We start from the raw sequence: 16,030 nt of genomic DNA, 5'->3' as shown, positions 1-16,030 counted from the left end.
CATGCCCGGGCTCTGCCGGGCCGAGGCGCCCCCGCCCCTCCCGGGCCCCGCGGGCAGCGCCGGCGCCGGGGGCGGTGTCCCCGCTCCGCCCCGCCCCGCTGCCGGCCCTGGGCGCGGGCAGCCGCCGAGCCGCCGCCGGGCGGAGCGGAGCGGAGCGAGCTGGGCGAGGGGCGGCGGCGGCGGAGCGGGGCGGCGAGGGGCGGCCGAGAGCGGAGCGGGGCGGAGCGGCCGCCACCCGCCCGGCGGGGCGGTGCGGTGCGGAGGGAAGCGGAGCGGCCGCGGGAGGAGCGGGGCGCGGGCGGAGCGGAGCGGAGCGCGGCGGCTGCCGGTGCCTGGATGCCAGAAGCGCCTCTGGAACCAGCGGCCGGCGGCACCCGGGAGGGCCCGGGAGAGGAGGAGGAGGAGGCGACGGCAGCGGCAGCGGCGGCGGCGGCGGAGGCGGAGGACTCCGGGCGCGGACGGGGGGAAGCAGGCAGCGCTTGCCATGGCCTCCAACTTTAACGATATAGTCAAGCAGGGCTACGTAAAAATCCGCAGCAGGAAGCTGGGGGTGAGTTCTTTTTCCCTTCGCCGGCCCTGCCCGGGGTGGGGGCGAGGCGCTGGGCAGCGCCTCGCCGGCCTGGGGGGCGGTGGTGCCCCGGGCCGGGGCCGCCAGCGTGGGGCGCGGCGACCTGCTGCTGCCGGGGCTGCTGCTGCCGGGGCTGCTGCTGCTGCCGGGGCTGCTGCTGCCGGGGCTGCTGCTGCTGCTGGGGTTTCTGCTGCTGCCGGGGCTGCTGCTGTCGGGGCTGCTGCTGCCGGGGCTGCTGCTGCTGCCGGGGTTTCTGCTGCTGCCGGGGTTTCTGCTGCTGCCGGGGCTGCTGCTGCCGGGGCTGCTGCTGCCGGGGTTTCTGCTGCTGGGGCTGCTGCCGGGGCTGCTGCTGCCGGTACTGCTGGGGCTGCCTCTGGTGCCGCTGGTGCTTCTGCTGGTGCTGGTGCCGCTGCCGGGGCTTGGGCTTGGTTGGACTTGGCTCCCGGCTCCGGAGGGGTCGGTGGGGAGCGCTGCCATTGCGCCTCGGAGGGAGCCGGCTGCTCCCTTCCCTCTCAGCGATCGCCCGCCAGGGTCACTGTCCGCGGAGAGCTGCGCCCCGTGCCCCAGTGCTCCTGGAGTGCCCCAGCCCAGGGCTGGCGCTCCCCTTTGGCCGTCCCTGCGCTCCCCGGTCCCTCGCCTTGCTGCCTCCGGCAAGGGCTTGGGTGGGGAGAGGAAGGCGCAAGCAGGAGCTGTAAACTTTGTGTACAGATTCTCCCTTTCTCTATCGCTCCAATTTCGGGGGGGCATGTTTTCAATCAGGGCAGGGTCAGAAATCACTCTGCTGATACCGGAATAACAGAGTAAAGCAGGCGTGGAGGTGCGATGGTGCTCTGCCCTAGGGCACGGGGGACTGGGGAATGGGAGCCTGCAGCGCTCCGGGGATGGACCGGGAGGCAGCGGGGTGACAGCCTCATGAGCCTAAAGGCAGATAGAGAGGCTGACAGTGCTTAAAACTAGGGGCAGTCTCTTAGGTGGGGGTGGCTGTTCGCAGTGCCCACCGGGATGCTCAGCGACACCGCGTGTGCTGTCAGATTGGCCATGGGCACTTTCCCTGAAGGGGTGCAGCAAATCTTGAAAAGGCAGTGAAGTTGGAGCAGAGTGTGTGCAGAGGTCAGGATTTTCTAAACTTCAGTCGGTGCCGGGAATCATCGGTTTGGGCTGTCTCCTGCCCTTTGTGAGCGAACAGGAATCCTTGCTTGCACATCTGCTGATGTTGCCAGTAATCCTGAAAGGTCCAGGTGCCTGTTGGCCTCAGGCTGGGAGGAGGTCTGAGGTTCTTTGTGTTCGCTCTTTCGGTTTTCCTTCAGGTGTGCAGAAAAGTGCAGGGTCTCTACCAGCTCTCCCTTCCAGGGAGGTGGTCCCTGCTTCCCCAAAACGTAACATCAGGGACCATGTGAAATCTGCCCTCCTCCTCCGAGTCGTGCTCTGGGAGCTTATCACAGTGCTAATATTTATCTCCTCCTCCCTCTCTCTCCCTTCCCCCCCAGATGCTGTGCATTGCTTGCAGACACAGTGTGCAGGATGGTGGGACACTAATCATGAATTGACCTTTGGAGCCCTTTGGTGACTTGGCAGGGCTGTTAATTTCAAAAGAGCACAGAGAAGTTTGGTCCAATCCCTTAATAGCCTCAACTACAAATGTTTGAGAGATGGTGTAAATTCAAAGAGAATGGATGCTCTTAATGATTTTGCAGCCCCAAAGTCACTCTGTGCATCAGTCAAGCATTAATCTTATCTGAAGAAGCAATTTCTAAGCCTCAGTTTGTTTCTGGCAGTCCTCTGCTTAACCTTTGCTGGTCGGTTTTTCCCCTGCTCAGCAGTGTTATTGGATGGGCCCAACACAAAGCGGAGAGATGATGGTATCCCATCACCTTGATGTTAGTAGTTGGAAGCAGAGTTAGTCTATTTGCTTTGCAAATCTGGCTTTGAAGCCATCTCAAGTGTCCTTTAAGTGTGAAATTATGTATATGCATATCTCTATGTATGCAAATACTTTTATATATCTATGTTTATGTCATACGTGCAACAAATGTAGAGTTCATATCGCAGTAATCTTGGATGATACTTGCTGACCTGTGTAAAAAAATTGTGAAGAGAGCGATATTTCATTGCAGAATGTCTTATGTGGCTTGAATATTTTGTTTTGGAGATATCTGATTTTTTTTTTTAAGGGAGACACATAAAACTTTTTTTGCATAGATGCTTTCCGTGGTCATAATGATTATTGTACCTCTACACTAAGCAGAAGGGAAATAGTTCATATGGTGTCTGTGGAGGATTTTCTCCTGCTGAAGTGTGAGAGGGTGACAATTCAGACCATACAGCCTCAGGCAGGTGGTAGTATAAGCTTAAATATGACATATGGAAATGCACATCTGAATAAATCTATTAAATACAATTTAAAATGGATTATATTTTATAGAAAATAGCGTCAAAATTCAAATGAATGTGATGGTTGAAAGGTATGAATATGTGTGTATATATCCATAGCTAATTGGATTCTTGTGACTGAATATCTAAATTAATGCAATTTTTATTCACCCAGTGAAACATTAAAGGTTTGTCTTTTTTTCCTTTATGTCTGTCTCCAAGTTCAAACCTTAATGACTTGCACTGGAGCCGTCATTATGTAGGTGAATACATCAGTTTTCAGGGGTATAAATGTCTGCTAGCAAATGAATATTTCTAACCTCCAAAAATACAAAAATACTTAGAAGAGGGAAGAGAGCTATAGGTTCTGGAAACTAAAGCTAAGATAATTTTTAAACATGGCAATAGAATTTTATCTCTTGCTATGTTATGTTTCATTCTTACACACTGGAAGTTACTGGGTAGGTTTTTTTGGGCATAATAGTCTACATTCTTTGAATATTTCAAAGTCTCCTGAAAAGCAGATTGATTAAAACTTGGAGAGCTGAGGTGTCTAATACCAATTTTAGTACTAGACTTGGGCAATAAAACTAATTCTAACCTTTAGGCTTGTAGCCAGTTCGTTATGGAAATTTTTCCAATTCAGCTTTTATTCTGTTTTGTGACTGAAGGAGCCTTGGCTAGGAATCAAATGGAAGATATTTCAATAGTATATTTATATTTTATTGAAAAAAACCCCACAACAACAAGCTTTCATTTGGGGAGACCTTTCTGGTAGAATTTACTTCTTTAAGAATTTAATGTACAGAAACCCAAGTAGTAAATCTTCATCTAATTGTAAAATAGAAATCTTTATGATTTTTTTTAAGAAGAAGGATGTTTACTTCTGATGTTTTACACCTATACCTTGCTGTAAGTACTTGTTACCCTTTCTGCCTACTCCCCACATACCTTCAAATTCTGTTCATCGTACTCATGGAGTCAGGACTCAAGCTGGTTTCCTGTCAGTAATTGATTCTGTTCAGAAAAGTGATTTGAAGACAAAAATGATGCCTAAATCATGGAAATACATGGCAAGAAGAACTACAAGAATTTGTCCTTACTTTTTTGTTTAGTGATACTTGTTCATTAACTTTTATTTTGCCTGCTTTTCACTGTAATCCTTACATGCTTGTTTACAGAAATTCATTAATAAGTAAAATGGAATGGTGTATTCTTCTGACAGTCCAGTGTTTTCAAGAAGATCTCATTGTTTTGATACCTTTATGATACTACAGTTGCTTTTGTTGTAAGGTTGGAGAGTCAGCTGAGGAGGTGTTTACCAGCCTCTCTGTTGCTGTATTCTGACTCTGGCAGTACCGTGGTTCCTGCCATGGAGATGTCAGGCCACAAAGAGCCATCCAGCCAGCCTGAACACTTAGTCTGTCTCCTTGCTTTTGTTAGGCATGAACTGTACATGAAACTTTTCTCTGGTGCCTTGAAATGTCACATATATGTTCAAGGCTTTGCAGTAGTCAAGGTCATGTGTACTCGTCATGTCTTCATCAAGGTATCACGGTGTCTTTGAAACTTAGAAACTGTAGTCATTGAGGATGACTGTAATTAAAATCTTTATAAAATCTGTTTCCCTGCAGCCTAAATATGCCTTTCTTTTCAGTGCCCTGGCATTCCCACATTGTTTGATATTTTGCTTTTCTCTAATACTACATAAAGGAAAGACTCATTCTAGCAGCCATTACATTTGATCTGTGTGACCCTTCTTTGAAATAAATTTGATTGTAATGTGGTGTGCTGTTCAGATCAGAATAGGTCATTTGTGTAGTGTGGAGCAGGACTGTGCTGCCTTTGTTCTTTTGGAATCTTTCATACTTGTGTCACATTAAAATTCATATGACATAATTTTGTACTGCACTGGCTGTGCTTATAGGCTGAAACTTTCTTGTAGCAGATTGGAATCCCTTTGTTGCCTCCTAATAAACTAAGCTGTGAGGATTTCATGCCTTGCTGAAGTGCTGTTTCTTAGAAAAAAAAAACAATTTGATGTCACATTAGGAAGTCTAATTAAAAATGAACAAATATTGTGTCACTTTGTTTTGACCCATATCAACCTTTGAAGTCATAATCTTATTGTTTGTTTGTTTTTGTCTTTTTTTTTTTTTTTTTTTGTCATGCCTCAGCCATAGAATGAAAGAATCCTATCTCTTGGAAATTTTCACTCTGTTTGTTAATAATTACTAATTTTTCCATGTTTCCACATACTAAGTGTAATTATTTTCTGGGTGCTTCAGTTTATACTCTAGTACATCTATCCAAAGAGAAAATTGTACCTGCCAGTCAGTCTTGACTGAGTAATAAATAATAGGTTGCTCTTAGTCACCAAATTAGAAGTTTTACCATATAACCTCCCCCTGTTTTTAACCATACTTTTAGATCATTGCAGATACCTTTTCTGTAAATGAACACAGTGTTCCTCCTTCTGCAGTTAACCCGTCTTAAATCAATCAGGACTAACAATGCTATGACTATGAACCACTGATTGCAGTTTTGTTCCTCTTGAAATAATGCAGGATGTGCCTTACAAAATCCTAACGTTCAGTTGATATTGTGTATATTTTGGGTGAAGAAAGAAAAGGGACCTGCAAAATTTCTTGGATTTGAGATTACATTGATTGATCACACTGGCTCAGCAAGTGGGTCATGATGAATACAGAGTGCAAAGTAAAGGTTCTTCTGTTTCTTTGAGTTGCCACAGCATATACAAAGAAACAAACAAACACATGGAAAAGTACAAGCAAGTAGTGCAGCTGGAATGGATAACCTTTCCATAGATTGTTTTATATTATTATCTATTGGAAAGGTGTTCAGCCTGATTGTAAGCACCAAGACTGCCATTTGTATAACCACATCCTGACTGGTGATAAAAACTGAGTTACATCTTGAAGTATGAAAATAATTTGAATGAAACTATAAAACCTTACTTCCTATTTATAATAAATTCATTTAATTTTTATAAAGCTCCAGATGGACAGGATTTAGATCACAGATTCCTTCCTCATAAAGGAGTTTCTTTTTCACCATAGTTCAAGGCAACCTGAGATATGGAATTAAAAGGATTTCAGTGTAATCCATTAAAGAAGCTAGTCACGTTTGCTACTTAATACTGAAAGTATCATTTAAAATACCAATAATTACTCCTTTCATTCCTCTTGCTACAGTTATGTGAATGGATTTGAAGAATTAAAAGGAAAATACATGGATTTCCAATTTGGTCATTATGTAAAGAACAATCGTCTTGAGCTTCTGACCAGTTTTTATTGATTAAGCCTATTGTACAGGAAGTTGAAAGAAATATCTTGCAGCCATGGTAAACAAGGACAAAAAGTCCCACAACTTTTTATGCTAATGTTTGTGTTAAAGCAACTTGTGGGTCAGGTTTGTGGTAAGAACTTTGAAGTTGGCTGTGCTTCCCAGTTATTTTCTTGATGTGCTTTTCCACCTCTTCATTCCCAAGAGGTGTGATAGCCAAAGGGCTAGTAATTTTGTAATGGATGGCACTTACGTAGAGTCAAATAGTTCCCTTTTGTAGATAGCATATCACATCCATGTTATCAATGGATTATAGATGTTTCTATTTTTACTCTTGTGTGTAATGCCATTGGCCTCAGTGAGATTACACATTAGCTATGTGAAGATTACACAAAGAAGTGTTTGTACAGACTCTCACTTGCATATTGTGAGATGGTAAAATTTTATTGAGAATTTGTTGTATCTCCTGCAAGGACTTCTGTTTTTCATTTAGGAATCTGTCATTTTTGTCTTATAATGGACATTAGAACCTGATGAAAAGACCCTGAAGTCAGTTTAAGGAACCCATTAACTTTGGTGGCTTTGGTTCAGTGTCCATGTGGGAACATTAGCCACATGCATAGAACATGAATTTCCTTGTTGTAAAATGCCTTTCAAATCCTACTCAAAGGAATTGTCCTTTCTGAAATTGGTAATTATGGAAGGAACATGCTCTATGAGTCCTTGAAATATACAAGGAATTATTCATGTAATTCCAGTAGTGAGTTTTCTTCCTAGTTTTTTAGAAATAATCTCTCTCCGAATCATTCATTCAGATTTTTGCAAGCAGTGCAAAATGCTTTATAGCTGTTGCCTGGCAACAACATATTCAGGCAACAGCGTATGTGAGTCAGTTGTTATATGTTTATATATGTGGCTCTGTATAGAGCATATATTTTAGATAGATACCAATGAGACATTTTAAAAAAGATGTGCTGTGAAATGCTCTTTTTAAAAATAATAAAATTAAAATAAAGGTTTTGGGGTCTATGTTACCCTGGAAAGTTTGTCTTTTGTTTTAGGTTATGTGAAAGATCAGCTAGCTGAATGGCTTTTCACAAATGTCATGATGTAGTTAATATACTTCCATTCAGTCTGAGCAAGCAGTGTAAAATATTCTCTTTGTTGAAGGCAAGCAATATTTTACATGTATGGATGCTAAATTATATCCCTCTCTGTTCTTTAAATTAATAATGTGTTATTGAACCAAAAAGTGGGTCTTTTTACTGTGTACTGTAGCCTTTCATGTATACAGTATTTGAAATAATAATTGCAAATGTTGCACTGCAATTTTTGTTTTTAATCTTGCAACTTGCAGTGCAACTCTAAGATTCAAAATGATTTGCTGTATTATTGTAATGAATTACAGTTTGATTGACATCTTTTTCTGGAAAAAATACAGACTTCAACTCTACATACTATGAAATTTCTTGAAGAAAATCAATAAAGAAAAACAAGGAAATCTTTTTCTATTGTGGAGAAAGTTTATGTGGTAGGACAAAATTGCAAACTTAAAAAAAGATTTTAGTGAGAGTAGAGTGTGTGCAGTAACTGTCTTGACACTTGGGCACATTAATGTTTATTTTAGTATTCAGAAAACATGTTCACACATCATGTCTGAAGAAGAAAATCTGTGTGATTGATAGATACAGCTCATAAACCACTATATCTGAAAACCTTGTGCAAGTCAAGAGAGTTCCAAACAGTGAGATTTGCAGCTGGCATCGGAATTGAATCTGCTGTCTCCAGGAGTGCTCTTACTGGCTAGGATAGGGTAGGATAGCCTCCTTGGAAAGAGTTTTGGAGATGAATGTTAATTTTGAAGTCTACTTAGAAATTAAGGAAAAAAAAAAGCCTTTTGTAAGGTAGTTATGAAATATGCTTCTTCTCAAAAGTGATCTCCCCTGCAAAATAAGTCTTCCACATTCTGACACTTTTTAACAATTGCAAGGTGTGAAACATGGCATCGCTGTCATACTGAGAGGTTACAAGCCCATGCAAATGGAGCCTCACAGGAATTACTGTTCACTTAAGATGCACATAAATTAGGAAGATAATTAAGGGAAGTGTGTAAATCTTTTAAAAGATTGATCTTCTTTCTCTCTGTTGTTCAGTTGCCAAAATGTCCCTCATCATCTCCGGCTTATCTGGGCTGAACTTTGGAAAGGTTGTATTCATTAACATGTCAGTGAGGAATTAGGAGCGCACAGCATTGACTAGACCTGGAGGGAAAAGTTACTCTGTGTCTGCTGGAGGAAGGGCTCTTTGGCATATTTCCCCTACCTGCTCATGGCAAAAAGAATTAATAGCAAAGTTTAATATCGAAAGGCTGTCACTGCTGTAGAACCAAATTACTGCCATTTCTGAGAAAGAAACCCTTGGTACTTGCATTGCTCTTTGTTTGTCCCTGGTCTTTTTCTTTATATGAGACAGTCTTGCTCTGTGGTACCCTGCCCTCAGAGTGAATTGTATAATCTCATTCTTCATGCAAACACTTTTTTTCCTGCAAAGAGAAAAAGAGTTCATGAAATCTTATAAATCAAGAATACAAAGGAGTTTTCTGAACGAGTGGTCATAATTATTGGCTTTGTATGGTGCCTAAAAAGAAGAGGAAGCTTCATTTTAACTGAAGTTGACGTGTTCAATTATTAATTGCTAGATTGGTATGATGATAATAAGGTGTATGATGTGTATAATATATATATAAAAGTATGACAATAAATCCGCTAATAGCAAAGGGTGGAGGTTAATTTTCATAGCTGTCGCAAGGTTATTAAAATAAAAGATATTTTGCTGAGTTTTATTTTCTGTAATTCTAGTTTCTTAAGCTACAGAATGAATTCTAGAGCTTTTTGCACTGTGGATGAAATAACCTCTCTCGAGAAGACAAAAATCTTTGTACTGATATGTTGGACTCAGTATTAGCAAAGTTAAATTTTAGTCTTTTGTTATCTTGAGCACTTTGATTCATTCCAGCCTTATTCTCAATCATACTAAGCCCACTGTACACTAAAAAAATTAAATCTAAAGCTGTGTTAAAGCCCCTTATACCAGCATAGTGAGTGCTTTTAGTGTAAATGGGAAACGTTTCTGAGCTTAACTTTTCTGTTTTTACAATTAGTATAATCTCTTCTCACCCATGATTTCTTTATTTCGTTTGTCTCAAATATAAACTCATGTTAAGTTCTTTAAAATTAATATGTTGGCTAATGCTGACTGTGGTCAAAATATTTTTAGATGCTACAACTCTATAGAGAACACCAGAATAATTCATACTTCGGTTTTGATTTTTGAATTTCATAACTGTGGAATGGCTGAGGTTGAAAGGGATCTCTGGAGGTCACCTGATCCAACCTCTCTCTCAGGCAGGGTCGCTGTCTGTTTTAATATAATTATATGATTTGAAGAGTTTTTGGTTGAAAGGAAACTTTTGGTTGTGTTTCATTTAATTCTTCTATGGATTTTTTTTTTTTTTTACAGTCAGGATGTGTTCTGTAATTTTTTTTAGATTTTTTTATATAAAGGAGGAAAATGTTGTGCATTTTCTACCCAGATCTTACTGATAGAAAATACTGCTCATCAGTTTTCAGTGTTCTTCTTAGAAACAAGTGTCAGGAATAGGAATGCTAGACGTCTGAAGCTGGTAACTTTGATAGGCCCTATGTTTCTTTTGCCCTGAGAAAAAAATTAAAGAACAAAATTGAAGTGGAGAACTTCACTTTTTAAAGTGGATATTGAAATGTTTAAGGTAGAATTGTTCACATCTTACTTGGCAGAACAATCCTGAAAGCTGAGGATGGTGCATGAGACAATTTCATAACTGCTTGGGTTGCTCCTCTGCAGTTGTGAGTGTAAATTTCTGGCCTCGGCCATTCAGAAAAGCTGTCTTTGTCAAATATATGGCACATAGAGTAACAACCCTATTTTAAAGCAGGGGATGGGTTAAAGATGTTACTGCAACATTGTTTTCCTTTCCTAGTGCAGTGTCTTACTGGCCAGGTTTTGAGATGACATCGCTTGCCTCATCTCCAAATTTTATAAAAGGCATATTCTTCCACAAAAAAGTTAGAAACTCCTTACTCTGTAGGCTTATGTGAAGCATTCTGCTACGAATTGCTACTACTTAGCCTTAAGTTGTATGTTTTACCCATAATGTCTAGGAGCCCAGCAGGGGGAATATGTGTTTGCATGGTCCTACAGAGGAAGGTCTGTGGGACTTAGTGCAGGTTGTAGGGCGGAGCAGTTGAGTCCCCTCACAGAGCCTACAGATAACAAAATGCATTGTTTCTTGAGGAATTCTACCTCCACAATATGTGCAATAAAAGAGCACTACAGAAGCAGTTATTCAGAGGAAATATATAAGGTTGCAAAAAAAAAAAAAAAAAGAGAAAAGTCAAATTATGGTTTGCCCATAATAGTAATACTATACTGAAAGCTTCCAGAAGATTTGTAGCATTCAATATTGTCAGGGTACTGGTTTGCCTATAACAAAAAAAGTATTTTTTTCCTGCACAAAAGGAATAATTTTGAGATCACTGAAAGATTGGTATCTTCTTCAGTGTGTCATAGCTTAAAGAAAAAGGTTGAAGATGTAGTGGGTAGCCTTTGCTAAGATTATTTGTTGAACCTTTTTCATTATCAACACACGTAGGTGATGATGTATTAAATGAAGTTGAGTTCCCTCATCATGTTACATTTTTCCAATTACTGAATAATCTGGATGTCTGGGGTTTTTTTTGATAGTGAAAATTCTAATGTAGAACCATCTAAAGGAAAAATAAGAGAAAGCAAGCTACTTTTGGCTCCAAGTGTGAGCATGTAGATGAATTTGATCATCTGTTTCAGGTGTAGATAATAGTTACCTTGACTAGATCTCACTGCTCAATGTAAGCACATCTTTAATTTCTTCTGACGTGTTGTAAGATCAAATGTTTTTTACTGGGAAAGCTGTGCAACAGACAAAAAGTTTCTCAGCACTAAATCTGCATTTGTACATAAATTTTGGCTGGTGAGAATTAGTGAAAATTAGTTTTGCAAAAAGCAGAGTGAAAAATCCTGAGATCTATCTTCCCCAATGGACCAGAATCTCTGACAGCTCTGATTCCCAGTAATGACGTGTGATGTAGTAAATTTATAAATATTTTTTAAAAATATAGCAGAAGAAATAAGTGCAAGGAAGGAAGCAGTCTGCTGTAGTCTGATGTTGTTGCAGAAAAACAAGAATAGAATTATTTTATGGTCCTAGAGGTCTTAATAAAGAAGAAGACTGCAGTTTTTTAAAGGTGAAGTAGAGACATTAATGCAAAGGCTCTCTTTCTAGAATATAAGCTAATACACATTACAGGAGTTGTCCAAGACCCAGGGGCCAAATGGAATATTGCGGAGTCACGGCCGTTTCAGAAGGTTCAGGTTATTTTGAAGAATTAGGTCTGAATGCTTGTAGTGTATCATTAGAGATGACTCTTTTCAGACATTTCCTAATCATTTGGGATGAAGATAATGCTTACAAATCATGAAAGGGAGCTGTAACTAATGGTAACAGCTTAGCAGCTGGCAGAGAACATTGGCTAAACTATCGGAATTAGGAATCTGAGGTACATTGAAAATGGAAACCTCACAGTGAGAGGTAAGGAGGAATCTGTGGAGCAGCTATGGAATAGATTTATATGAGATTTATGGCCAATGAGAGGAAAATTTATACTGGTGGACCTTATAGTGCATTTATTTGAGGATAAACTTTGCTGTAGCAGCCTTTATACAATAATATACCTATAGTGTTTAGATGTATTGCTTTGGGATTTTTTGAACTGAAGGAGAAACTGGAAAAGTAAATGCTACTTGTAAATATTTTTGACATGATTTTGACATGATTATAACATAATGCATTGTATGTCCCAAGAGAACCCAGAGGTTAAATATGTTTCAAAATGGTTTTGGAAGTGTATTTTCCAGAATTCTGGATGTCAGAAAAATAATTTTTGCCTGGATTTTTTTTTCTCTCTTCTCTGAAATGGAAAATCAGTACTTTGTGCTGTATTTCTGTATAATATTATTTTATGGCTTAGAGTCATTTCGCTTAAAAAAAAAGAATATTCAAGATTAATCTATCCTGTGCTGCAATCTAAATGAAATGGAATTTAAAACTAGCGAGGTGGTGCCTCTTGTTCAATTCTTCAGAATTCTTTCTTTCTTCCACCCCTGGCTTACCTGAAACATTTCCTAGACCAGGATAACTAATTGATCTTCAGATAGCAAAACTAACAGTTTTCCTTTCTGTAATTTCGAAGTTACAGGAAAGAATATATACCCATTTCATTTAAACAAACAATACTTACTCGATTTAACTTGTACTGATTAAAAGGGACTGAACTAATGGGCCAAATATCTGCTTGTGGGTAGAGAAGCATATGAAGGAATACAGTGTTCTTCTGTACATGCCAAGCTTTTAAGTTTAGGAAATCGTAAGAAGTTGTAAATGAAATTGATTTTGCTGACCTGAGCTAACCTGCAGTGGTGGCACAGCGTCACTGTCGCTGGTGCTCAGGGCTGAGCCGAATGCACAAAAGATGAAATGAGTTAAGCAGGAGATCTGAAATGGGAAATGCTGCTAGCCACCCTTTGAAGTCAGCTTTAGAGAGCTATAAAACAAAGCAGAGCTGACTGCATAGCCATTAAGATGATCGTGACTGAAATAGTGAGAATGGAAGCTCAACTAGCAATACATAATTACCAAGAGATTCTTGATTTTTGTCACTACTGTTTATTCATTAAGTTAGGCTTGCAGTGACTTTATAAACAAATACAGAGGAAAGACCTCTGGTAAAGAGGGCCAGACCTTCCCTAGACTGTGCAAGTGTCTCTGAAAGGGTGTGTGTTTGCAGGTATCACACACCAGCCTCGGGGCTCACCGTAGCAGTGCTTTGACCAAGCTTCATTCGGTCAGTCCTTTGTTACAGCAATTTCATAAAATTCTCTCAACCCCAGAAAATGCTATCAAAACCTAAGCTGGGCAGAGCAGATCCTCATCTTCAAAATTCTTTTCCCAGGTAGGCAGGTAGTTTTAGGACTGCATCCCATGTAAATGGGATTTGTTCAGATTTCATGCCTCAGCTTTTCTTCAGAATCAGGAGGGTTAAAAAACTCAATTTCTGAACCCAAAAATTGAAATGCTTGTGTAATATTTTGTCCTCAGGACCAGATGCCTTAGGCATAGGCCTTTAATCCCTGTGCCCTAGTTACAGCAATTAAGGTTCATGAAATATAAATTTTGTTACATATGCATCTTGGTTTCTTCTTTTTTCTTCAGTTTCAAAATCAGTCTGAAATATTAATGATCATATTAAATGGACTCCGTTATGTGAATTGCTGTTAATATTGCATTCCAGTTATCCTTAACAGATGCAGTGAATGACATTTTCTAACATTTAGACTTAAATGCACGTTCTCTTGTTGAAGGAAATCTTGACTTTAATAACAGAGTTTCTTTGTAGGTCTGCCTCTTTATCTGCATTTAAGTAAAAAGTTGCTGAAGGTATGCAGCACTTTGGAAAACCACGGCTTATAATTGTTCATGATTTCTAGTGCTGCAGTGCAAATTAATCATTGTGGAACTGTGCTGGGGAGAACAGAAATGCCTAACAGCATTGTGGTCCCTGCCTGAAAGAGCTTACACTCCAACATCTGAGATGTTAAACCTATCCTTCAAAGTCTCATGGCGTTTTTTTTTTCACTGAAAGATTTCTCTCAACCTAAATCCATCATTCATTTCTGCCATCCTGTCTATGCAAATGGATTTCTGAAGCTTGATTATAACAGTTCCTTTCTCCCTCCACACTGATGAAGAAGTGGTCACTCATTTGAATGATGTCCCCATCAGTACAGGTTTTTTTTGGGACCAATGATGAGCAATGAGGGTACAGAAGTGGAAAACCAATTTCATTTAAATGGTTCAATAAAAGAAGTGCTGCCTGCATAGCAACAGGTATAGCCTTGCTAGATTATATCTCACTTATAGAGATAGTAGTCCCTTCAGTATAGATATGAAGGCTCTCAAATGAAAAATTCACAGCCTTCTGGGGGGTTTGTTTTTGTTTTTGAAGGCAGAGGCGTATGTCACTGTAAAACAACTATATGTACTTTAATGTGGCCAGAAAAGAGGCACTTAGCTGTTCCACTGCAAAAAGAATGAGTTAATAAACCCAGCACACAATCTGTCTCTGCTGTAGCTCTTGGCACACAACAGCCCTAATTGGTGGAAGCTATTGAGGCCTTAATTGCTGATTTTGCAGTACTGCCATGTTTACTGATAAGGTTTAATGCAAGCTAAAATTTGTTAACTAGAGAGAAACAGTCACACTTGCGTGAAGAGTGTGAGGACAAACAGCAGGCTTTTCTGAAGCACCAAATGACAACGAGGTATTTCAGCACGTGGAATCATTAGATTTGTCCTTTGAGACTCCTGAAAGGCCTTTCTTTGAGCAGAAAAGCAAGAAAAACTTTGTGTCATACAGCTAGTGCTGAAATAAGCCTATAGTTGAGTGATAGTGTTCACCTCCCTGATTTACGTGATGTTGCTCTGTTCTGAATAGATGAAGGGCCATTGTATTTAAACATTAAGACCTTTAGTTCTTGAACTGAGATATCCTCACATTTTTAACATTATTACTACACTATAATTCAATGGCCTTTTGAGCTACTAACCTGCTGTTTCATTTCTGAACTATTAAGTTAAAAATCATTGTTACTGGTATTTGAGTTTATGGAATAGTAATAAAAATACCAAGTAGTGATGTTATATGGCTGTTTATGTCCAAAAAGCTAAAAGGGAAAGTAAATAGAAATGTGTTTTGTACTTAACATAACACTCTGGAAGTGCCATTATTTTGTGTCTTAGCATGTTTTTGTATACTGCATGCATAGCTTAGAGCAGAGGAATGTGTAAGATGCTAGCTGAGTGAAAAGCAGATGCTGCTGTGAGCTCCTAATGAGTTTTTTCTTTCATGTTTGAAAAATGTGACAGTATTCAAAGAGATTTTGTGCTTGCATATGATTAGGATCTATTTAAAACTGTTGTGGACATACTGTATCTAGAGTGTATTCTCCAAGCATCTCACACAGTTCATAAAATGTGCATCTGCATGTGTATAACCAAGCAGATATTGGAAGTACCCTAGCACAGTGCTTTAATCCAATATTTATTAATGTTCAGGAGATGAGAAACATCATGTTCATCAAGTGTACTGAGAAAACTAATAGTAATTAGCATTATATTAATTTTTTCTGCAGCTTAAATGGAAATTGTGTCAAACATACATTAATTATGATTGTAAATTTTCTCTACTCCTTAGACCAATTTTGTTTCAAACCGTATTCAGTTAAGTGAGTTGTAACTCCATGTGGATCTATGACAGTATAAAATATTAAGACTTGTATTACATAGTGGTTTAGATACATAATAAAACAGCTTTAAAGCTGTTTAGACACATAACAAGACAGGTTGGTTTTGAGTTTCCTCAGGGCTCTGCACTTCTGTAGTAGTCCTTGTTGGTTCAGTAGTTTTAGCCTTGAAAGGCTGATAGACAAAACAGACCTACCATCAGTGAGGCTGTGCTTAAAACTTATCTACGCAGATGTGAGAGTTGCTCCCAAGTCCAAGGCAACAAGGGCTGTATCTTTCTGCTGGTTTTAAAAGCCTTGGGGGTTTGCAAGTCTGGCTCACAAGAACGACCTTCTTGCCAGGCTGTTTGG

General features: G+C 40.1%; 1 protein-coding gene across 1 annotated transcript in view; it reads left to right on the top strand.

Annotated features, from left to right (window-relative positions):
• Window positions 1-435: 435 nt before the first annotated feature.
• The window catches only part of DOK6 (docking protein 6), a 203,054-nt gene continuing 187,459 nt past the window's right edge, over window positions 436-16,030 (top strand). Inside the window, exon 1 of the mRNA XM_059469020.1 lies at window positions 436-550. Within this exon, the coding sequence (XP_059325003.1) occupies window positions 485-550 (66 nt within the window). The 5' untranslated portion in view covers window positions 436-484. The remainder of the gene's footprint in view (window positions 551-16,030) is intronic.

Source organism: Ammospiza nelsoni, chromosome 1 (genome assembly GCF_027579445.1).
Source record: "Ammospiza nelsoni isolate bAmmNel1 chromosome 1, bAmmNel1.pri, whole genome shotgun sequence".
NCBI classification, from domain to species: domain Eukaryota; kingdom Metazoa; phylum Chordata; class Aves; order Passeriformes; family Passerellidae; genus Ammospiza; species Ammospiza nelsoni.
Note: the sequence above shows the minus strand (reverse complement) of the source record. Positions and strands in the feature narration are given on the sequence as shown.